This window comes from Oreochromis niloticus, linkage group LG16 (genome assembly GCF_001858045.2).
Source record: "Oreochromis niloticus isolate F11D_XX linkage group LG16, O_niloticus_UMD_NMBU, whole genome shotgun sequence".
NCBI lineage: Eukaryota > Metazoa > Chordata > Actinopteri > Cichliformes > Cichlidae > Oreochromis > Oreochromis niloticus.
In genome coordinates, this window is record NC_031987.2 from 31,417,223 (window position 1) to 31,442,608 (window position 25,386).

General features: G+C 41.4%; 1 protein-coding gene across 1 annotated transcript in view; it reads right to left on the reverse strand.

Annotated features, from left to right (window-relative positions):
- Positions 1-556: 556 nt before the first annotated feature.
- Positions 557-25,386, reverse strand: part of vwa8 (von Willebrand factor A domain containing 8) — a 93,036-nt gene continuing 68,206 nt past the window's right edge. Inside the window, exons 31-45 of the mRNA XM_005475231.4 lie at positions 25,230-25,294; positions 25,016-25,141; positions 24,829-24,938; positions 22,188-22,339; positions 21,571-21,775; positions 21,400-21,481; positions 20,579-20,783; positions 13,342-13,450; positions 12,426-12,582; positions 8,866-8,974; positions 6,706-6,831; positions 6,051-6,209; positions 4,280-4,378; positions 3,816-4,054; positions 557-1,943 (exon numbers count right to left, since the gene is read on the reverse strand). Of these exons, the coding sequence (XP_005475288.1) occupies positions 1,835-1,943; positions 3,816-4,054; positions 4,280-4,378; positions 6,051-6,209; positions 6,706-6,831; positions 8,866-8,974; positions 12,426-12,582; positions 13,342-13,450; positions 20,579-20,783; positions 21,400-21,481; positions 21,571-21,775; positions 22,188-22,339; positions 24,829-24,938; positions 25,016-25,141; positions 25,230-25,294 (2,052 nt within the window). The 3' untranslated portion in view covers positions 557-1,834. The remainder of the gene's footprint in view (positions 1,944-3,815; positions 4,055-4,279; positions 4,379-6,050; positions 6,210-6,705; positions 6,832-8,865; positions 8,975-12,425; positions 12,583-13,341; positions 13,451-20,578; positions 20,784-21,399; positions 21,482-21,570; positions 21,776-22,187; positions 22,340-24,828; positions 24,939-25,015; positions 25,142-25,229; positions 25,295-25,386) is intronic.

A 25,386-nucleotide genomic window follows, 5' to 3' on the forward strand; every position in this document is an offset into this window, starting at 1 on the left:
CAAACTTTCATAAAATGTCTCATCTTTCATGCTACACTTAAAAGTATTTATGAAATGATACTGGTATATGGGGACTCTAAACATCACATTATAGTTTGCATCTAAATATCATGTCACATTTGACCTCTGACCTCACCTCATACCCATTATCCATCACCTACTCCTTCATAAGGTTTCTGTAACAAAAGTAAACATCTTCATGCTTCCCTTATCTGATTTTAACTGCACTACAAAGTTCTCAAAGTACATTTAAAAGAACAAAGAAAGCCAAACAAAAATTTACAAAATATGAAATGATTTCCCTGAAAGTAACTCCTGCTCAGTGAGTGAGCTGCTTTGACGGAGGTTTGCGCTCTCTGACTGCTTCTTTTTAAGAAATACTTAATCTTCATCCATTATCTTCACTTCTTTTAAAAAATAACCACATCTGCAGATAAACGGTTTTCTTTTGCAACACCAGGAAGGACAGGAATGCTCGTCAGACATGTGATTAATCGGATAATCGAGCAGCAGCAGAAATATTCTTCAGAAGGGAAGTGACGGAGCACAAACTGAATCAAATGAGCAATCTTAACATTTATTAAAATGCTCTACATTACTTTTACAGTTTATTTCACCAGAAATTAACAATGTCAAAACTGGATACATTTATGAATTTTAATATACACTTTTTAATGCCTTCCTAACATGAGGTTCCACCCAGCAAATGTCTTACATTTCCAACTAATCAGCAGCCTAAGAGCCAGAGGCAAATTAAAGTAGGTTAATAAAAAAATGGCATGTGCCTCACTCACAGAAATCAATAGAGGCTGACAGCTGGACAGGCTTCTATTGATTCAACATAGTCAGGCATTAACAATAACTACGACAACCAGGGAAGACACTGATATGATGTTTGATACACGTGGCAAAGATCTGTGTGCCCACACTAACCCACTAGTCCAGGATTTTTCTCTTCATCTGTCTTGCAGTGAAAGTGTTTTGTGTTTGGGAGCTCTGGCAATGAAAGGCAGCTCTGAGCGCACACGAGGCAACACACGTTCCACCAGTCAGGAAGGAAAGGGTCTGCACATGTTGACATAGATGCTCTAGGAAAATGCACACACACACACACATACACTCACACAGCTAGGGGGTGTACAACAGCGGCAGGCTTTAAAGTCCGCGTGCAGCCAGGTGGGAAATTCCCTGGTGGCAGTCCCAACATTCCAAAAGCGCCAAGTTATTGCTGCTCGGCGCATCCGAGTGTCGGTCAGGTGGGGCTTTACTGTCGGCTTTCTTGCGCGTGTCTGTGCATTTTTCTGCGTGACAGACAAGAAGTGAGGAGCTCTGAACTAAACGGGTGCTGTCACGATTCCATGGCCCTTCCCTTTGAGTTTCTCACAGCCCGAAAGAGGACAAAGGTGTGTGTGTGTGCGTGTGTGTGTAGGGCCAAATACACAATTAAAAAGAACAGCAGGTTAGGCTGTGTGTTTGATCCCTACATGGGATCTGAGACAGGCTCCAGGCTTTCGCGTCACCACTGCGGTGCCAATTACACAGCAGATTACAGTCATGCTAAAAGAGGCTTTGTGTACTGTAGCTGTTCCCAGAGGGACACAGCAAAATAGCTAAACATTAGTTACTCTGTCATGCTAACAGGCTTCTTAACAATAACAAACTGTCCAACCCCCGGCCCGTGCTAATGCGACCCCTCCAGACCTGCTGCAGCCCTGATAAAGTTATCTGATCTGATACAGAGTGTGAAGATTTTCAGAGCTTTCACAACAAACTTTTTGAAGTTTTGGGTGTGTGAGATAACAAGTGAGTGTACGGCATGTACTATGTGTTTGCATCAGGCACTGGATAACATTGTGGAGGTGAAGATCTGCTGCAGGATTTGGGGGATCTGCTTGGTGTCCATGGCGACAAAGGACCTCCCTGCTGGAAGGGTCTTTTGGAGTCTGAAACAAAAGAACACGAAGAGAAAATGAAGATAGAGGTCAAAGGAAGGAACTGAACTTTAGCACTGGAATTGTTTGTCAAAACTAAAAGAGACTACTTGTGTTTGCTGTGTGAGCTGGCACTACATATTCCCATTAAAAGAATACAGTGTATGAGTGTGTGTGAATGAAAGAGATGCCATTCACTCGGTGGAGCTCAGCAACAAGACAACAGAGCCACCTCCAATGCCTTTGAATCATTTGTATAAACCCATTTACTCTAATGAGCCTCTGCCTTTGTTCTTTCATTCAACCGTGTCCCTATGTATTTCTCCTCTCAGGACATACACACACATGGGCAGTCAACAGGGTATAAAATCAGCATTCCCAAAGTGTTGCTGAAGAAGGAAAATTATATAACTCTAAGGGCATCCATAACCAATTCCAGAGCTTCCAGGGCATGACAAGATATTATTCTCATTTCTATCTTCAAATTCTGACAGCCTGCCCTTAAAGAGTAGTTGACTTCTTGTCTTTTCTATCTTTGCTTTTGTTTTCTGCTCTTCGTGAGCAAAGTATAGAACAGGTTTATCGTCTTCTGAAGCTCCTGGAGCTAAAGACTGCATTAAGCCAGGCAGTTCTTCAAAGAGTTTAAAGCTTCAAGGCCTGTGAGCCTCAACAGAGGGGATGTATGTCTGATAAGGAGCTACAGTAGAAGCCTGGAGTAGAATGGCAATGAGGATGAGGAGGAGCAGGCTAAAGAGTACACTTGTTGCTCTTTCATCTGGCCTGGAAACTTGATCTGAGACGGGACAGTAAGGACAGGTGGCAGATGGTGATGCTGATGTTTTAATACAGCCCCAAAGGAGCTACTTTAACATTCTGGAACTGAAATTGAAGATTTAAAACCTTAACTAAATAAAAAATGGTCGATCTCTTCTTCAGGGTTATCTCCTCATTCACCTCTGGGACTGCTTTCGGTGATATTGCTAACCGCAGCACTGAAAGCACTGGAGGTCTCATTCTGTCTCCTGGCCCTTATGTCTCTGATATGCCACTAGATTCCCTCTGGTGTGTCAAAACAGTAACCCTGCACTTTGCTTTCAATCTGAGGGAGTGGACAAATTTTCAGCAACATGAATCTCTGGGAAACTAGGGATGGGAATTGAGAACCGTTTCTAGCAGTTCTATTCCTACTATTTCTATTTGTTAGTCTGCTTGCTTATCGGTTCCACTTGCACCTGCGCTACAATCAGCTGATTTCAGATTGTGTGGCCGAGGAGGAAAATAGAGCCAAAGTCTACAGCGTGGATAAGGACATTACTTTTATTTTCATTGCACAAAAGCATGAGGGCGCAATGGTAAAGTGCAAACTGCATCCAGGACAGAAACAACCACATTATGCTGCTAAGGATCTGCACAGACAGCATGCTAACCCTTAGCTAGCCAAGAGCTTAGAGTGATGATATACGTAAGTGAATACCGACCCCAGCCCTCAAAGTGGAGCCAATGAGATCATTATTAACAATAGTTCGTGATTTGAAAGCAGGTCAGTCTGATTCAGAAGTTGATGTTTTCACTCACTGTGCATATTTGAGGTCCATTTTTAAATTGCAACGACACAGGCGCAAGCAGACATAACAGGACTTGATATAGCAATCAGAAAAATAAAGGCAGTGTTGAAAACAATACAGAGGCGCATGAGAAGATGACCTTGAAGAGAAAACTAACTAAATGCAACTGTTTGGAGCCCCGGAACATCAGAATTGTCTCATGATGAGTTCTTTGCATCTTCATGTTCCTTCATCTACTTCTCTTTTCTTTCCATCTCTTTTGCTCTTTGCTCGCTCTTAGTTAACTCCACCCAAGTTATCATCATCTCCACCTCCTTACCTTTCAGCCTGATCGCCAAGGGAGCCAATGAAAATGGCAAAAGCATTGACCAGTGGGTCAGAGGTCAAGACTTGGGCAAAGCGCTCGGGCCGAATGCCATAGCGCTCCAGATTAGCGTCGCTCAGCACCACCACAAAGTGCTCATCTGCCTCTTCTCTCGCCAGCTCCTTGATGCTGGCCTCCGTCCCCTCCAGAGTGTAGTCACCACTCATGCAGAACTGAGCGTGGGCATGCATGACCTGAAGTGCAAGGAAGAGGCTGATTAATAAAGAGAAAGCCACAGATTTTATTTATCTTCATACTCGCAGCCCCAAATGACATAGTTTGGAGATGTTCATCAGTTTGTGTGGCTACTTTGACTTTGATGTACAACTTCATGTGAACACAGATGTTAAAGAGAAAGGAATGCATGCAAAACACTTTTTTCAGTTCAATTGGGTGAGGAAAACAAAGCATGAGTATACCTTCAGGACTTTAAGTCTCTGCTTGTTATTCTTGGGGATTTTGTCTGCCGTGACCAGTTCAATGTCGTAGCCATCACCCGAGTGGCCCACTATGTCATACTGTGTAGAGAAAAGAGTTTAAAGTTACAAAAGATACATTGTTACAACATTTAAGTAAAGACTGTAGTGATTTGACTTGTTACTTAACTTAGGTTACTTAAGTAACCGTAAAATGTAACAGTCTCCCCGACAGAGGTGTGATGGTGCAGAAAGGTCACATTGTAAATGTGAAAATTGCAAGATGTTAACAGTGTCAGAAGTTCACATGTCTGCACTAGACCATCCATCATAACTGACTTACATAAGGCAACTCACACTCAGCCTGACACTGTGAGCCCCCAGGCAGCTATTTCAAGACCCAGGTATTATGTATATGAGCCACATCTAATAAGGGCAGTTATGACTGTGGTGGTCAAAGGTATGCGACTGTGTGTCTCATCCATCCATATCACTGTTGCTGGGTAAGAAGACCTTTTGGTGCTGTCAATTTTTTTATTGTTTTTCAGTTGTTTTTATGCTATATGACTCATAAAGTCTAACACATAGCTCTAAATCTAACCAGGTTCAATGTCACCAAAATTAAGGCCATGTCAATCCACAGTAGGCTTCATCCACTTCAGGATTGTGAATGGGTGCCTAAAGAGTGTACTAAAAAAAGGCATCAAACTATAAAGTGACACGTTTGACTATCGATGGTGGATGACTGTAAGATGCAAACACACATATAATGCGAAACTGCAGGCAGCACGGGCGCATGGCGACAGTGTATATATTTTATGCGTTACCAGATGCTTTTTTATGTAAGGAGTGTTATTCAAAGACAGCTGTGAGACTGAAATGCCATGTGGAACAAACTGTGTATGCGAGTTTGTGTGATATGTGATCAGTATTAGGTTGGCTTGAGTTCCACTAAGGGGCCAAGAAGTCTGTCTCCCTCCAAAACTTTTTTTGTATGCACTCCTGTCTCCTCCTGTCTCTTTTTATGCTCCATCTCTGGACCGATTCTACTTCTCATGGTTACGACGGACTCCTGATTTTCCATGAAAAGCATCAACTGTATAACCAACTCCTACCCAATAAAGCACTGACAAATCAGATCACAGTGTGGCATGAGAAAGGCTTTAAAAGACACACTGCATGTTTTGATTTACGAGGTTACCTGGGTGCAATTCAGGAATTATAGCAATAATGAATTTCACACCAGAAACAAAAGCTTGACTAGTTATTATTATTTCATGACTACTTGATACTTAAGTTAAAATAAAGACTTACACTAATGCAGGAAAAACATAATATATTGGATGATATTGCAATAGCATACTGAGCCATTTAAATTCACTACAGCTAGGGCTCATAGAATACTACACAAAAACTGATGCGGTCAATTAATGGTCAGTCTAAGTATTTTATTTTTTACCTCAAAAATGACTCTAGACCTGATTTTTTAGGCTGTCAGTCCACTGTTTATCTTAGCTGTCAATGCGCATGTGAATGCTTTGAAATTCTCTTCCCCTCCACTATAATATGAGACAATACTGATTCATGCACTACACAACTAAGTACATAGGGTATGAATTGTACTATATAAAAGTGTACTAACACAAAGGAAGCACAGTGATTCTTCATGTGAAATAAACTCTGTATACTGGACATGCAGCTGTTATCTATCACCTGACTTAGGAAAAGTCACATAGAATCTTCTGTATCATGATGCTCGATGTGGTGTTTTCACCTTGAATTTGTGCTCATAGTTCTCAAGAGCTTCCATGACCATACACACAGCTTCCATGGAGCGCTCCAGCCTGCCATCCACACCGTTGAAGCGGTACATGCTGCCCGACACATCGGCCAGCACCCGTAACCGCTTGGGCTTCTGCTGAGGGCTGCCCAGCTGTAAGCACACATAAGTCACTAAATAAATAAATACATCAGCAACTACTGATTAAATCAAGCTAAAATCCCTACTTCAGATGGTGTAGTTTACATAAAAATAGTATTTTACACAAGGTCGGGATTTCAAAACTGGGTGCAATTATTTCAACGTAGACCTTCAGTTCAGACCAAAACTATGTAAGACTTGGAGCTAAATACGTTAGAAAAACACGGTATTTATATTATGGGCTAGTGTGTGTTGGCATGATTAGTGTGGGAACTACTTCTGTGCTGTGTGTATGCGCGCACACATGACAGCACAAGACGTAACTAGAAACTGAGTGAGCTGGAGCAGAAACAGCAGGGTGTAATAATAATCTCGTACACACACCACTGGAATGTACAGTCTGACAGATAAAGGTCAAAGGTATGTGTGTGACTGTGGGAGTGTGTGTAGCAGTCTTCGGAAGTGTGGCAGATTCAAAAATGAGAAAGTTTAAGGAAAAAACAAACACCTCTGGTTCCAGCTCTCCCCTGCGTTTATATATAGCCTTCTCTCCAGTCAGTCCATCGATGATTTTGGTGTCATCCAGCTCTCCCAGAGCCTGGTTCTTTAACCACTGCCGCTCCTTCCCTTTAGCCTGAAAGCACACATCCACCAAATTAGAATAAGTAAGCCAAATATGCCTGGGAGAGATGATCTTGTTTTGATGGAGGTTTTTAAAGATGACAGAGAAGCTCAAAGTCTCACCAATACCAACAACTAGCACTCACACCCAGCGAACAAAAAGAGGCTAAGGCTACATTGAATCTGTGGCCCCATTTCTTGTGATGTTACAAGGAGAAAACCTGAAAACAAGAGCGCCATCACTTTCTGTCCTGCCCTCATCTTTCCCTCAACGGAAGGAGATCTCCTTTAGGGAGAAGACGTCAAACAAAAAGAGGAAACCCGATGTGCCTCTCCCCATTCTCTTTAGGTCACTCCTGCAGCTACTGGTGAGTCAGGATATTTGGTTTCGTGTCTTGAGATTTTCTTTACACGGCAAATGACGTGTGAGCACACAAAGAAACAAAGAATAGCCAGCGCATGACAAGGTTGTATGACTTCACATCATTGATAAGTAGTAACAGATGTAACAACTACTTTCACCTTTCTGTAGATAATCAGTTGTGCATTCGTGAATGCAGTGCACAGTAGAACAGCATAAACAAAGGTAACGGAACCAGATCCCTTTTTTCCTCCCTATGACAAAGTGTAAGATTGCACATTCTCTTCATTCATGACGCAACAACATTTCTCAAAGCAGGCACAAAAATTACCTGTCCAGAAATACAACAGACTGCAGTTATTACTTCTGGTGCTTAAGTGCATCTCATTTAAATACAAGGTGTCAGCTTCAATTTAACTATTCAGTTCAATTTTGTTCATATGGTGCCAATTCACAACAACAGTTGGCTCAAGGCGCTGTTTTTTTTAACTATGCTGAACTGTAACTGAAAGAGGTGTTGTGTTAGTGCAGCACATAAATGTCATATTAATGAAATGTCTTGACGCAAAAGCCAGGATACTCTTCCTCATCAATAACCTAAAATAAAAACACTTGATTCTGAAGAACATGAATCAGGCAATCAGGAGACTTTGCAGTCAGCTCGGACTGATTTCTTACTTTTAGAACTTCACAATGCGGGCTGAGGCGTTTGTATGTTCCAAGCCAGTCTATTGTTGAGAGGTAAATAGAGAGGGTTTTCCCTGAGGAAAACTCCAGCAGATGGAAACAATACACTATCAGTTTATTGAAAGCTTGCCATTTATAGTTATGTGTTTGTGTGAATGTGTGTGACTCCTTAAATCCCCCTGTAGGAATGGCAAAAAAATTGACATGACTTCATAGCATCTTGCCTGCTGGGTTTTAGTGAGATCTCCATCATCTTTCCAGTGAAGAAGCCGCCCAAGGCAATAAGGACAAACACAAATTACAACCAAACTCATGTTCAAAGCCCACCTGGATGGAAAACACAATCACACACCCTCCACAGCACAACACATGCAAAAAACAGCTTCACACCTGGATAGAAGAATAATAGAGCGCAGTTCAGTGTCACTGCTCTGTAATCGTGGCTGCATGATTGCGCTCTCGTCACATGCCCATGAACACACAGAAACAAGCACACCAGAGACGTTCGCACTAAGACGCCCAAACAAAGGGCGGAAAGTGGAAACCAATATAATGAAACGTAGACAATACCACCACTCCCTGTGATCTTAGTCCGCATTCTCTTTAACAAATCAGAGTGCTCCTGGGGGACAGCGCCCCCTCTTTCCATGTCCAGCACCACGTGCGAGGATGTATAAGGTCAACCAATTGTCATCTGCTGACTTTATGACCCCATGACTCTTTTCAATGTCAATCTGTACAATAGAAGCTCCTGCAGCCTGAGTTGATGGTGTTGAAATAAACTGATCTGACAAAGACAAGCCTGTCATTACAAGCAACCACTTAAACCAGAAAATGGGAAATCTTGGCTTTCAATATTTTTCATTCATTTTATAATATTGGGACTGAGCAATAAATAAAAAAAGCTACTGCAGATGAACCTGGATGTTGCAAAAACACTGATACCTTTAAACAAGAAAACTTGTGTTAAACACAAACAGTGTGTGGTGTGACGCCAACCTGTAAACTGTCCAGGATGATTCGCAGTGACTGAACTTGTCTCCTCACGGCACTGGAGAAGCGCTCGTATGTAGCAGCATCGTATTCGCTCATATCAATCTCCTTCAACCTGAGACAAAAAGTCAGACAAAAACAGAGGGGAGGGGGAGATGCACGGTATTAGCTATGACTAAACCTTTATTGTCCAAATTAACACCGTGTGCATCTTGAGGCAGTGAGATACAGAAAGAGTACAAATAGAGCCTTTTTTTTTCATTAGCCCAGGACACCTGAGAGCAAACTGACAAAGGGTCAGTGTTTCTAAATATGAACCCATGTGCTCTCCAGAACACACCTGCGGACATCAAGACACAGGTGCTCCTTTCTCCCCAAGTCATGCTTATCGGTATAACACCAACGTGCAGGTACTTTAGTATCACTTATACACACAGACACAGAATCTTCCTTAAGTGTGGTAAGGGTCCTGCATGCTGGTGTGTGTATGTGTGTGCAAAGTGGGTGAAATCCTCTGACACGCTTTTGATTCTTTTGGTGACAACTAGACCGTGAACACCGCAGAGATTCAGAGCAGTGACTTAAAAAACCAATGCAGGGATGATAGTAAGCCTATCACAGGCTGCAACAAATCTGTGTGGATCGGTTGTGTGTGAGCAGATTCAGACAAAATACTGACACAGACTGCACAGGCATCGGCTATGCAATCAAAACAGATCATGCATTCACACATGCAAGCACGCACACACACACACACACAAACTCATAATCACCAACACTTGGATGGCAGTTTTAAAAAATGTTAATTCAAGTAAGTCAGGCAGTATAAAGACAAGAATCTGTAGTTTGAAAAGCTAATATTTTTCATTTGCATCCACTCAGTTTGTTACTTCCTATTAGAAAAAAAGAAACTGCATCTTGGGCTTCAAAAACAGTATATGAGTGCCAGTAATGATATTTGTTTTTGAATGCAGTTTTAAGGTGCAAAGTATTTATAATTGATCCGTGATCACTGATATGACGACAGGGGCTACTGTTTGATAAAACTTCGTAGTGAAAGGGTTGCTTTTTAGAATATATTTTAATAAACAGGTTTGCTATAGCCTAAACCTTATGACTAACCTTAACATATAATTCAATTTCTTTTAATTAATTCCATGAGCCTTTTTGGTGTATATATTCTTCCGGAAAATAGTAAATAATGACAGAAATAATGATTATGTTTATTTATTTATTTAAAACTAAATTGGATTGAATTAAAGGCCTTTATCACTTGTGCGCATATCTGATATGAGACCAGCCTAAATTTGTCTGCAGAGTATCCCTTGTGCACATCCTCACTGTTTGTGAATCACCTTCCTACAACTTATATAAATAAATGATACTTTTTTTACTACTCAGCTGTTAGGTGTACCACTCATCATATTATATTAGTGTCCTCTTGGACTCTTGGAGCAGAAACTATGTCAAATGAATCTAAAAGGAAATTAAATAAAGGTAAATGTACAAAAAATAAACTTGATGTGCATTAAGTAATATCTGATCTACACACACAGCCTTTTTGTTTGTTTCTGTGTATTCCTACTGCATCGCGTCAGCCCACAAAACAAGAGCAGCGCCTTCCTCCACACATTCCTATGTGTGTGTATACGTGCATCAGTGTGAGGATGCATTAGAATGGATGTGGCGAGCAGACACTCTGGCCAGCGGCCGGAGCTATTTCCTGCAAATTCCTGAACCTTGACTTATACGGGAGAGAGCAAGAGAGGGTTTTTACTAAATAAGGTGGAGCCAGCACACTGAAAACTCACACACAACAACCACAAAAACAAAGATTTAAAGTTGACACTTCATTTCCTTAAACATAACTACAATCATGTTTCCAAGCTGAACCAGTGGGTGAAGTGTAAATTTAACAACAATGTGATTTTCAGACAGCTTCCTTTCCTGCAGTTTTTGTTCATAATCCATCAAATGTTTTCAGTGTTTCCTGCAGCACAGGAAAAACTGTCTGCAGGCCAGACATTACATGCTGAGGTCTGATATCAGCGCTGATGTAATACATGCAGAATGTGATGTGGCTCTGTCTTGCTGAAATAAAACAAGAGGTCTCCAAAAAGGCGTCTGGATCTGTTGTTCATTCGTGGTGCATTCACAAATATAAGTGTTAGATATACCAGGTGCACTCAAACGCCACCAATACCATTATGGATGCTGGCTTTTAACAGCAAGCTGGATACTCCTGCACATATTTAGACCAAGAGCACGTCCATAAACCCACTATGGAATTCAAATAAAAAGCAAGGATGCAGCAAGAGTGAAACTGTAAAGAAGGGGATGACTGCAAAGAGGACAAACAAGGCCACAAAACACAGGGTCGAAATGGGAGTTTTACTATTTCTGGTGTCTTTCACCACCACTGAAAACAAGCAGAAGATCTTTTTTAGTTATGAAGATAGTAAATTTTGAGCTTGCAAACAAAAGAAGAAAAACAAGAGTTAGCATAGACCTCATAAAAAGAGAAGTGATATTAAAATAAAGGTGCATGCACATGTAGATATTTCTTCTCACACATACCTAAGCTTGTTTTTGCTTGTGTGTGTGTGTGTGTGTGTGTGTGTGTGTGTGTGTGTGTGTGTGTGTGTGTGTGTGTGTTCGTGTGTCACTTACTCAAAGGTTTCTGCAAAGATCTTAGTTTGACTGATGCTTAACTTAAGTTAAGCTAAGTAAACATATGACTGTGGACACACATTGGGAAGGAATAGGAAAAAGGCTGACAGTGTTGGCTTGTGGCATGGAAAAAAAATCAAGCAGCCCTTTATTTTTATGTCTGTGCTCACCTGTTAGAGTGACATCTGAGTGAATAGCAAAGCATCAGCATGTAGCTACAAGATATTATCTGAGCTTAGTGGAACAATGATAGACAGGCTGAAGACAAGGAAGAGGAAAAAAATCTGAAAAACAAGGGTATTAAAATGGGTAAAAACAGAGGGAAGAGAAGAGGGGGGAAAGAGAAAGACAGGAGAATCTGAGAGGTTGTCCTCTTGGGGTGAAAGCAGGCAGTGTATGAGAAGGGCAATGCAGGAAAGAGGGAGGGGGAAGGGGGGACTGTTTGAAGCTAAAGTGAACAGAGACGCCCTTCATGAATGAGCTGGTGAAAGGGATGCCCTCACAACCTAACCTCCTCTGAAGTGAATATATGCTCAACACCCACCCACACACACACACACACACACACACAGAGGCCGCCCAGTGGGATCTACCGCTGTGTTTTACCATCCAGCTGGGACAGAGCACCCTGGAGTTGTTTGGAGCACCATACCTGGGGTGGCAGATGGCCCACACATGCGTATTGTTCACACACACCTGGTTCACATCACATTACATTATACACCTCACATACTTCAGTTGTTTTTTGCAACAATCAGTGAACAAAAAAACAACAAAAAAAACACCTCTCCACGGTGTCGCACCTGTGGCGTTAACTCTATTTGGATATGGTTAAAGATCAAGCGTGCTTTCCAACACTGCACAGCTATTTTTAGCATGCATTTCATGCCTATTACCTTTCTTTGAAGGCCTTTTCAGCCATTTCTCGGGCTGCCTTGCGGACCTCTTCAGGAACCGCATCCTTCTCCACCTGTGAAACCTGATAGACCTTGTGCCCTGCATCCAGACGATAGGGGCCTCCTTTGCCACCCAGCCCTGCTGTGTCTCTGCCACCTGTAGAGAAAGTGATTCAAGTGTTACAAAAGCACTTGTCATTAATAAACGTTGGCACAAAAGCATTGCCATACCTCACAAATGTAAAACAGATCATTATCATTATACCTGACTATATAAAAGTTGTTAATTTTCTGTTGACAGACAATACATTAACTGACTGTTTCACCACTACGACTGATGAAGATTTTGCCTGCTGCCTTCTAAATTTTACCACATCTTCTGACTATCAAAAGGACCTATTATGCTGCTATCCAGCTTAAAATGTTTATTTTGGAGTTCTCTGTGCCTATTTATCTTATACTGGGCCACTGTCTGAAAGAAGCCATTTCAGCTTTGTTCGGATTGGTTGCCCTCATAAACAAGAAGGTTTGAAAAGCAGGTGGGTGAGGCTTCTATCTTCACAGCCATAGATGTGTGCCTGAGATGACGATACACAATCTATGTTGTGTCTATGATGCAGACTAACCAAGTTCAGTAATTTTGCTGCCAAAACACTAGTTGGTGGTGGAGTTTCTCACTTCAAGGGGATCCATTCTCTTCCAGTCAATTTGAAAAAACGTTAGCAGAAGAAGAAGGAGTCGAAAATGTGTACATGTCATGCGTTAACATGACACGTAGTTACAATACTAGGGACATATTAATAGGTTACATTACAAGTTATGGCAATGTGTTTATAGAAGGGTCTGTAGATATATTTGGACACATGGATTTTTTTTATTTCATGCATGTTACAATGTGGTCAGAAACAACTGTTACCTGTGCCTCCCGCCCACTGGTTACCCCCGACATGAGGAGCATTGTGGGGGTCGATCTTGCCATGTTTCGGGGCGCTGACATCCAGGCCACTGTCCCTCTGGATGGTGATCTGCAAGGATAGGATGAAGGGAAGCCATGTGGGTGATGTCATAAAAATTTCATAAACATCCAACAAAAACATAAGAAGTGCAGCCTTGCATGCTCATTTTTTGATACAAAACAACAGCTATGTGCATGCACAAAAGAATGATTCAGTATTTCTGTTATTTTAGAGTAAACTGAGCTGACAAGCTAAAAATCTATCCATATTATGAAAAAGAATCTAAGTATGTGTGCTCAAATAGCACGTAATGTAATCCGGTTTAAGATCAGCCATCATTTCCTGATAAGCCCAGATCATTTATCTAAAACCTTTCTCTGCAATGTCATGATGTACTGAACTAGTATGTGAGGGCCATAAACACACCCAAACAGTCATTTACATAGCATTATCAGTCAAAGCATTATCCGAATTAAAGAAGTCTCTATCATTTAGTAGTGAGGTCTTAGCAGAATGGACAGAATAAACTCTGTCTTTCTCCTCTGCAGGGGGCATAATAGACGGAGGGAAGGAGACACAGAGGTTAAAACTTTGCTTTTTTAGGTCCATCTCAATGGCACCATCAGAGCCAAAATCAGCATGCTGCCTCTCACTCTGAGGCAGGGCAGCAGGCCAGAGTCTGGCATGCTTGAAAGACTGAGAGAGAAACGGGTAGTTCAGTGGGAGACTAAGTGTATCCCCTGTGGTTCAGCTGCATTCTTACATATTGCAGGAATTCAAATGGTATCTGTCCGGGAAAGAAGGACTCTTGTAAACTGTGGAAAGCTCTGTGTGTATGTTCAAGTTATTATCTTTTCTGCTGTTGATTTTTTTATTGGTTTCTTGTTGTCTGAGCGGTTAACAGAGACTTATCTGAAGGGAGCAGCAGTTCGTTGAAAAAGACCCCTCCCCTCCCCGTCCTGACCCAGTGTCCACACTTCACACTGACACACAGAGGAGCTCAGGCTCTGTTCCCACACCTGCACGAAGCTGCTGGATCAGCAATGCTCTCTATATTTAGTTCAGATTAGGAGCGTCAGTCTGATACACAGCAAGTCAGATTATACGGACAAGATAATGCCCATTGTGGTACTGAGCTTAAGCAGAGGCTCTATTATTGATGATGGGATTTACCAGACAGACAACAGATGTTTGGATCCTTGAACAGATTCACATTAACGTTTTAAATCAAACTGCACCTCTAAACACTGCTCACACAGCAGCTTGCTGATCACAATATAAGGCCCTTCTAAATCATATCCTGTGTTGTCAACCTTTGAGACACCAATGGGGAGCAAAGCTTCAAAATGAACATCAAGTTGCTTTCAATAAGAACTGAAACTAGCGATTAAGACCATGAACTCATCTTCAAAGTGTCAGCTAAATTCACAAAATGAGGGGCAGCACGGTGGCACGGTGGTTAGCCCTGTTGCCGCACAGCAAGAAGGTCCTGAGTTCAATTCCACCATCAAGCCAGGGTCTTTCTGTGTGGAGTTTGCATGTTCTCCCCGTGTTTGCGTGGGTTCCCTCTGGGTACTCCGGCTTCCTCCCACCGTCCAAAGACATGCAGCTTGTGGGGATAGGTTAATTGGATAATCGAAATTGTCACTAGGTGTGAATGTGAGTGTGAATGGTTGTCTGTCCCTGTGTGTTGGCCCTGCGACAGACTGGCGACCTGTCCAGGGTGTACCCCGCCTCTCGCCCTATGACAGCTGGGATAGGCTCCAGCGCCCCCCGCGACCCTGAAAAGGATAAGCGGAAGCGAATGAATGGATGGATGGATGGACAACAGATGTTTGGATCCTTGAACAGATTCACATTAACGTTTTAAATCAAACTGCACCCCTAAACACTGCTCACACAGCAGCTTGCTGATCACAATATAAGGCCCTTCTAAATCATATCCTGTGTTGTCAACCTTTGAGACACCAATGGGGAGCAAAGCTTCAAAATGAACATCAAGTTGCTTTCAATAAGAACTGAAACTAGCAATTAAGACCATGAACTCATCTTCAAAGTGTCAGCTTAATTCACAAAATGAGAGTCATTTTTTCACAGGCGTCTATACAAATGCAACCAGATGAGTCGCCCCTGCTGGCCATTAGAAAGAATGCATACAGAATGTATAATCAATTCCCATTTTAAATTAGAGACAACTGTTAAAGTGTGTCGAAAAATAGATTTGACATTTCTGATATTATTTTATTGCAGACCAATAAAAGTCACTCGTCAGCCTTAAAGTAATAAGACAGCGGGAGACTGGAGGTAATGTAGAGCGTGTGTCACCATTACAACGTGGGCACACAGATGGAGGGAACCCTGCAAGCTAGTTCGGGCAGACAACTGGAGTTGCTCTGCGTCACACACACATAACCTGACCCTCTATTCACATCACATCACAAACACACCCTCTAAGTTTGGCAGCCTATTTTAGCTCCCATTACCATCTGTGAAATGTCTCTCTGCCTGCTGCTCCAAACCATCCACCTCTACCACGTCTACTCATCACTCCCAATTTTCATACGTAGCATATTGTGAATTTATGACTTCACATATGAGTAACATAGTGACAAATGAACAAACCCGGGAGAAAATCTTTAAAAAAAACAAAAAAAGATCAAAATATTTTATTCACTTATTCCTTTCCCAAGGGGAGATGTCCCCAAACCAATCATTGGAGCCAAAAGTGATGCTTTTTTATGTTGACACTGATGTGTAGCCTTGCCAAGACCAGCCTCAAAGGTTGCAGAAAACAATTGAGGCCTGGCTATTTAAAGCCATGTTATGATACTTAGCTTGATGCGCTTGATTACAGTTGGACAACAACATGCGTGACTGGACCAATGTTTTTGATTTTTCATTGATAAATAGCCATTTCATGTGGGTAAAGTAGACAAATTCAAAGCGCTAGACCTAATCAAGCCATACATGCAAAACACAACCTTTAAACAGTCTCCATTCCTACAAATAGACACAGACTCAAAGAGTGATGCACAAACACAGCAGAACTCCAGCTGTGTGGGTTGCCTTACACAACAGACTGACATGAGGATTGTCTATATTGGCCAACAGTAAAAATGTCTTTAAAAAAATTAAGAAGAAACTAGTGTTAACCTCAGTAAGCAGACCTTGGTCAATAACCAAAGCTCACCTCCACCACTGTAACTGATCTCTGATTACGCACTAACGTACCTCTCAGAAACCTCTGCATAACATGAGCTGTGCTGCACACATGCCTGTGCCATGTTGAGGAGTGGGTGTGTGCACCTGATCCACAGGAATATGACTTTAAGGCTTACAGTTGCTATACAAGTGCTTATGAATGAGATTACGATCACTCGATAAAAGTTAGTGCCACCGACCTAGCACCATTCCCATCAGGTGAGAAAATGGTTTCAACCTCTATGCATCATTTCACACTTCATATAAAACTGTACACTCACTTTTTTATAATTCCTCCATTTGAATGAATTAGAATCTTAAGGCTTAAAGGTCGTTGGGGCATTGCTTCACCTCCACATATCTGAGCCACTGAACTGGACCTCTTGAGCATGTTTAAAATAACAGATTTGTCAGAAAAAGTTTATAAAGTACAGATATGAAGTACAGAAGTACAGAAGCTTAAACACATATGGAATCTCTTACTTATGTTCATATGAAAAAAAATAACACAATATCCACAGTACATCTCAGTTTTTCAACATGATGAAGAAATTCTGCTGTAGTAAATGAAAGAAATCTGTCAGGATGACTTTTTGGGAGTAGATTGTAATTAATAGATCTATAAAATTACATAAAAAGTACCTCATTTCCCAAAATGTCCTGTAATAAGAAAACACAGTTTTTGCGTCTTCTTTTTTTCTGTATAGACAAATAGATCAGTAGGAAAAGCTGTAAAATAAAGTCCCAAACATATGCCCTTCTTCACATTTTCCAAAGCCGTCCAGTGGGATTTTGGGATATTGGGAGTCTCTGTCAGGCTGATTTTGGCCCCCAGGCCTTCTGTTTGACACCACTGATTTAAACAATGACACACGATTGAATTAAAACCCTTGTTTATCTGTTTTTTTACAATACTGGCGTCTTTAGCATAAAAGGATTTAAGGATGGATGATTCTTACCAGTCACGCGAAACTGATAAAACCACACACTGTAATGAATGAAATTAAGAGTTGAATGCTTCATGCATAGAGATGTTTGCTTAGATTAGAATGAATATTCCAAGATTGTATCACGCTTAAGGCAAAGCTTTAATGCAGTTTAAGCAGCTCCGTAAGAGCAGGAAAACACCTTTGAAGAACATGCTGAACTGTAAATATCTTATAATACCTGCATTGATGCCAATTTTCATTTATTTCTCCACAGACTCTGGGTATGTTTGGACAGCATGCTTGATTGGTGCTTGTCTCAAGCTATAGTAATTTTGAATTTCCTGCTCCAAACAAAAGACAGATTACTACACTCCGTAAACACAATTTGGGGTTTAAAGAAGCACCGCAGAACTGAATGGTTGATGTCAAATTACTGCGTAAATCTTGGATAAATGTGTTGGTGTGCTGCTGTTGCTGCAGGTCCCACTCATAAACAGTAAGCTAATGATGGCACCTTAGTGCTGAGAGACAGGCAGAAACCAAAAGAAGGAATTAAGGGAAAAAGAACGGCAACATCAGTGGAGAAAACCTCATTTTTAATGACTGTGGGAATCAACGTTTTTACCCCTCCCTTTTTCTTTCTATCAGTATATGTCTCTGTCTCTTATCTGCGCTCCACGCCTTGTCTTCTAGGATAAATTGCCTCATAAATTTCTTATTCTCCCTTCAGACCACTACAGACAGTGATATAGAAGCGATGGTGTAAGTGTAAATACACACTTTTGAATGTGTGTATGCAGTCACACATAGTGCATGAGTTCAGCCCTTTTCTTGAGTAAATACATGTCCCAGTCTGATGCTGGGTGCATGGTAGTGTGTGGGTGTCAGCATAAATGCGTGCCCGTACACGAACGTTCCAAAATATTCTATGTGTTATATAAAGGTCTCAGTGATTCAGTGTGAGGGAATATTTCTGCAGATTGATGAAGCTGTGTTATGTTGTGTGTGTGCGTGCAGGTTCTGAATGACCTGAAATTTAGCAATACCAGTGTGGAAACCACTCTGCACTCATCTTTTTGGGGGGTTTTTGCACAGATATGCTCACATGGAGGCAATCACAAAGTTACTTATTTGAAAAAATGGAAACTGTAAGGACAGACTCAATCAACTCATAGTGTAAGAGCGCTCAGTAAGAGCAGAAAAGCATACATCCATATCTGTGCACATCTGTATACACATTCTTTCCTCATCAAAAACACATTCTGCATGTACATGTAGGAAACACTGCACCCTTAATCGATGGCTTTTCAGTAAGATGAACATATAGATGGATGCATGAATGGATGGGCGTAAAGAGATTTCGGAAACTATCATTAAGATCGACTAAACTATAAAGTTGAGCAATGTGGTTAGAAAGCTTTGTCTCAGAGTTTAATATTGAAACATGCCATGTTTATATGACTTTTATTAACATACTTGGCCCTATACTTTGCAACTGGTACAGCATACAAATATGTACATTAAGGGAGGACGAAGCATCTATAGACACTTCTACAGATGCTTTAAACTTTGAGGTAGCAAGCATGTGCATGCATAAATATGAGTGAAACTGAAGAGCTTGTGTCAGTGGGGAAAAGCCAGGTAGATGAAAAAGTGGCACCTGGCCAAACCTGCCAAAAACAGGGACTGACACAGAAGTGTAAAAACAACAAATCACACAATTAAGTGTCAGGTTGAGTGACTATAACTGGTTGCATTATGCGGGATAGCTGCAGACACCAATCTAGCACCATGCGTACAGATAGATGATGAGTGCTGTCTCCTATGCATCTTTGGCTGCAGGAATGATGTCAGCTATACTGTAATGGAGCAATGTCAGAACAACGAGTGGACACGCCACGCTTACTTGGGCACACACACACACACACACACACACACACAAAGCTCATTGTGTGCTTTTCCAGAAGTATACAGTAGAGGTATTAGTGAGTATTACGAAGGTAATAAGCCGTTATGACATGATCTTTGTTTATTAAACCTGTTAACCACCTCCAGCATGAACAGATTTCCTTCTTTTTCCACTTCACACTTTAGTCAGAACCCATTCTGTTATGCTCTATAACCATGTCATAAAAACAAGGTACTTGGCACATACTGTGCAAACATCTACGCCCATATAGAGCTAACGTAGTACGTACACTGTTTGGCAAAGCAGATATAGAGAGCCTTTTAGGCGGCTGTGAACAAACTCAGTACAGCCCATGCTGTTTGCTGAGACTGAGCACAGGGAGAGTCTGTCCAAGTCTAACCTACAGTGGACTCAAGGTGACCCACCAAAGAAGATAAGACTATTGACAAATCTAAGCCAGAAACAGGCAGAAACAGTGAGCTATGGGAATTTTTTTAAGTCTATAATCTCACACAAAGGCGCTTGGGATAGCCTTGTGATGTTTTACAGCAGCCAATGCAGATAGCAGCTCAGATTCCAAAAATCAGTCACTGATATTATACAACTTCATGATTGGTCTCCTTGTTACCATTTTTTCAGGCCATGTTGCATCTTCTATCTTCATGCCTGGTGCAACAAACACAGATCTACAGCTAAAGCTCTCTGCATGTGGATGGCTCCAATATGTCAAGAATTTTTTTGTCTATGTGCACATGTGGGCACCTAAACAATGCTGTCTCAGTGCTCTGGTCTGAATGTTCTGACCTACACTAAGGGTCAAAGCTATTGCATCATCAGCACGACAGCCAGCCATTCATAACCACCCACCCTGGGTACAGCTGGGTCATGAATTATGGAGCTGAAAATATTCCCTTTAGCACAAAAACAGGAAAGTTTCAGCTAATGTCTTCTGCCAGAGTGAGGTGAGCATGCAGAGTAACTTCCAATGGAGAGTTGGTTTAAAATAGCATTTTTAAACTGGTGCTGCCCCTCTGTGGTGTGGAGATAAACTGCAGGCTGCAAGCATTTCTAGTCATTGTATTTGCCACTTTGTGGAATTCTATAGAGAAACTTATCAATGAGCCATGTAATGTGCTCAAAGACACTCTGTGGTATTACCTGTATGGGTCTGCCATCCTCTGAGCCAATCATATTCCTCCATTCCATCAGTGAGCGCTGCAAGGTGTCTAATCCTGTCTCCCAGAGACGAACGTACCCGCCCATATCCACCGTGACAACACCTCCAGAACCAAGAGCAGCTATCAGCACATCACACTCTGACACCTTGGACACCCAGCTGGTGTAGGGCGACACAGTCATCGACCTGCCAATTACAAATACAAGAAAAGGTCACAACACAGAACACAGAAAAAGAAGTTGATTTAGATAGGCAGGGACCATTGAGTTTTTAATTCCGCTCTTTTCTATTCCAGATCCTATGCAATTATAGCATTGATATTTATTTACGTCTGTATAGATCTTATACTGGGCCTTGGGGCAGGCCTTCAGATCATCCTCTGAAACAAATGTTTTATCTCTTTCCACCCTTTAAACCAGCTTTCTTCAGATTAGCTGCCCCTCTTAAGTAGATGATGGGAGGAGCTTCTGTGCTTACCGGCAGAGTGGTGTACTTGAAATGACAATTTTCACATATGCTGAGTTAATTTTTTTGGAACCTGGTCCATGTTAAATATGAGTATCCATTTCTCTAAAAGACAAAAATTAGGGGGGGAAAAGCACAATATGTCCTCTAAAAAACTACAAGTTTCCAAGGTTGAAAACATGTAAGATTTAGAGAAGATATATTAGCATTTTTGTTTTTTTTTTCTTTTATAGTGCAATGCTGTCACTGACCTCTAGCCAGTGCCAGAGGATGCAAAGTTATGTTCTTGTTCTGAAGGTATTGCAGAATGAGGTGCAGTAAGAAACCAGCTGTTTACCTTGGAACAGGAATATATTTGAGCTTCTTAGAGTTGAGATCAGTCACCTCCAGGTACGCCGCTGTCATTGGAGGTGTGACGTCTGAGTGGCAAAGAAAACTAATCTTTAAACTTTTAAAAACTTTCAAAACTTACGTTTCCTGAAAACCTTTATGTAAGGTGAACTCTGACCTTTGGGGTACAGCTCTTTTAGGGGGACTTTGTTAGGTGGAAGAGCTCGAACCACCTGATTGACCGAGATCAGACTGACACAATTCTCCTGTTTGGCCGTGGCACTCCGAAGTCCTCCCCTGAAGAACGCGTGAGCCCCGCTGTCACCACTCTTTATCGCTGATAGGTTGACGGGTCTTTTAAAGCTGTACACTTCATTAGGTGACTTATCAAGAGAAGAAATCCGAAGGAAAACGTTACTCTTAAGCCATCAGTCATACGCATTAGAGTAACTCATTCACAATGCTCTTTGTTTTCAATTAACATCTTTTCTAACTCTTTCATTTTTTCATACATGAATCAGGCAGATAAAATACAGACTCAAAGCTAGGCCCTGTCTTAGCTTTGACTTTCAAATAGGCTCCAAAAAAATGTTAATACTACATGACCCCGCTTCCCTTCAAGCTCCATAGAGTTAAACTAGATATTTCTACTTCTAGTAGAAACATAAAAAGAAATAAGACAGGAAACTGGAAAAAGAATTATTATTGTCACACAGTAAGTTCATATTTGGAAACACATCAAAAATACACCAAATGCACTCAAAATTTCTTCACCAAATTCCCTCATAATCTCACCATGAGATCTGGGAAGCCGACAATGAGCTGCGCGTAGGAATCTGTGTCAACCAACACACGGTTAGGGGACACAATCTTCTGGTTCAGAGCGGCACTCAGGTTCTCGTTGGGTAGCTGCTCACATGACAGCATCTGAGGTATAGACAACTCGGCTGCAGTGATGGACCAGCATGAGTTTGGTGGAACAGAAACATGAAAGAAAGCAGTGAGAAAAAGAAAAAAATAGCAACATGTCCATTGGGGGAAACTGGGACTGAGTGTTGTCGAGGGTCACATCAATAAGCTGAACTCACTCGTGCTCAATATTAATTTTATTTCTTTATAAGCTTATTGGTACAGCCCTCGCTCCTTAGGAAATCAATTGCCCTACCTCTGAACTCAACTCTACTCAATCTTTTGTACTTCACGTGAAGAATGCAGAAATGACATCATTTAGAAACCTGTCAAGAAGCTCCTGCATTTCCTCTTAAGAATACAATCCACTGAAGTGTTACAGCTATGAGCTATAGACTTTGTGGGCTAAATGTAAGTCATGACTAAACATTTTAAAATGTATTTAACTTATGGCCAGTTTAATTCTCTCTATTTCAGTCTGCATGTTAATTGGGTCTTTAAGAACTGCTACACAGCAATACAGCAGAACATGAAAATCTGTTAAATAAACGTCATCTATATGCTGACGATTGCCAGCTTTATCTATCTTTTAATCACTCTAACAGCTCCTTGTTTGGACTCCTGCTTGATTGTCTTAGCGATGTTAAGTCATGAATGGCTCTAAATTTCTAAAATTTTATTGAACATAAAACTGAAGGAATTTTATTCGGTCCCAATAGTTCCTTTGGTACCCCAGATGTTGACTTTGCTGCTCTGACCCCTGAAAAGCTCGGTTACTAATCTTGGGGTAAAAATCGACAGTGCACTTCGTTTTGATGGCCACGTAAATGGGGTGGTGAAATCTTCATTCTTTCACCTCAGACGTCTGTCAGAGGGTAAGCCTCTTCTCTCCAGGAATGACTTGGAAACTGTCATCCATGCTTTTATAACCTCACTGTTGGATTACTGGAACTCCCTTTTAATAGGGGTTGGCCAAGGTGGTCTGTCACACCTGCAACTGGTGCATAATGCTGCAGCACGGTTTTAACTGGTAAAAGAAAATTTGAGCACATTACTTCAGTTCTGGCCTTCTTACACAGGCTTCCAATTTAAAATCCTTTTACTGGTTTGTAAATCCTTAAACAGTTTGGCGCCTGTATATTTGTCCAATCTGCTGAAGCCCTATGTCCCCCCTCGTTTACTCCAGTCAGCTGAGCAGCTGTTGCTCTCAGTCCCTAAATCGCGGCTGAAACTTGGAGGAGACCGAGCATTCTTCTTCTTCTTCCTCTTCACATTAGGCAATCTATTTCAGTACTGGTCTTTAAATCCAGGTTAAAAACTAATTTTTATCCACTGGCTTTTGACTCAGTGAGTAACTGACATTGTTAATTTATTGTTATTTATTTATTGTACTTTTTATATTTCTGCTGTACAGCACTTTGGCCGGCCAAGTGCTGTTTTTAAAGTGCGTAATTTCACTAATTACGATCAAAATGTGCAAACTTTTTAAGCGCAGTAGGAGACTGCGCTTTGTTTGTTTGTTCTTTTTAGTTTCTTTGTGGCTTTTTTAGTCCATTTAAAAATTTGATGAATATAATGTTGGAGAAAAAAATAATAAATCCCACAAGTGGATATTTGACATATTTAAACAAGCAAACACTTTGAAACAGTCTCTAAATGTTAAAGGTGGTATACGTGAGCAACATCACAAGTTATTAGCTTTTCATTATTTATTGATAAAAATCTCAACGAATATTCTTGAATGGAAAAAGTAAGTGCATATTTGGCCTCCAGAGGCTAGTATTAAAAACATCTTGAAGTTGTTTTGCATATTTGTCCACCAGTTACTGACATCAGCTTTCTAAAATTTATGACCACAAGAAGTCAAAACTTGTAGTGAACATAACTTTATTGCTGGACTGACGTGTTTAGGCTTGTGGCTTTCATCAGTCAGGGTCTTCAGGGTCACGATGACCACGATAACCCTGAAGACTAGTCAATACAGATTACATCTATCATTACAGCCCTCTTCCTCTGCTTGTCTACCACTACTATGTCCAGTTGGTTAGCCGCCACCACTTTGCCTGTCTGTAACTGGAAGTCCTACAGGATCATAACTTGGTTGTTCTCAACCACCCAAAGGGGAATTTTTCATTTTGACCTTGGGAAAGGCCATATTCAGCACAGATATTCCTGTATATTATGCAGGCTACGTGGTTATGGTATTCCATGTATGCCCTGTCTGCTAGCATCCTGGACACTGTTGTTATGTGCTGGATTGTCTCTGGGTATCTTTGCACAGCCAGCACCAAGGATCTTGCTTGGTACGATAGACCCCAACCACCACTATATATACCCTAAACTGGGGGAGTGGTTCCAGCACATCCCAGCTAAGATACTGCGCAGGACCATTAAGCTCCCAGACCTCTGGTAGAGGTCCCAAGCTTGAAGGATAAAGACAAAGAAAGTAAGATATTTCTTTTCGACTGTGTGTGTGTGTGTGTGTGTGTGTGTGTGTGAGTATGATTGTGTGTGCATAAATATATACCTGAGCTTGTTCCATGGCCTGAGTTGACTGAGTCCTCACTGATGCTGTGAAGTTGACATACTCCAGAGTCTTCAGCTGCCATGTGCATGGGCTTGGTCAGCAGGAACTTCCTATACAGTCAGACATGCAGGATTATATTAAAGTTCTATCCAGAGACCTGGACAGATATTTGAGATCCATTACTTACCTGTTAGAGTTGCTCTCCAGCAGCAGCCAGCGGTCCTCTGCCACCAGGAAGACAGACTTTAGGTTGATCGGAAGGGAGATGGAGTGAACACGTCCCTCAAGCACATCCAGGACCTCCAGCTGGTTGCTGCACATGCAAAAGCAGCAATCAGTGACTGATACCACAGGACTTCAAGATGCTGGTGCTGTGTAACAATGTCATGGATGTACCTTACCTGTCCTCCTTGTAGAACAGAAGCCAGTTTTTGTGGGAGAAGTCACGACACATTTTATACCCTGCCTGCAGACAACAATCACAGAAACAAAAACACATTAAGTTCAAATCTTTTCACGGAATGATCGGATGAATAATTTAAAAGTCTTTTCATAATG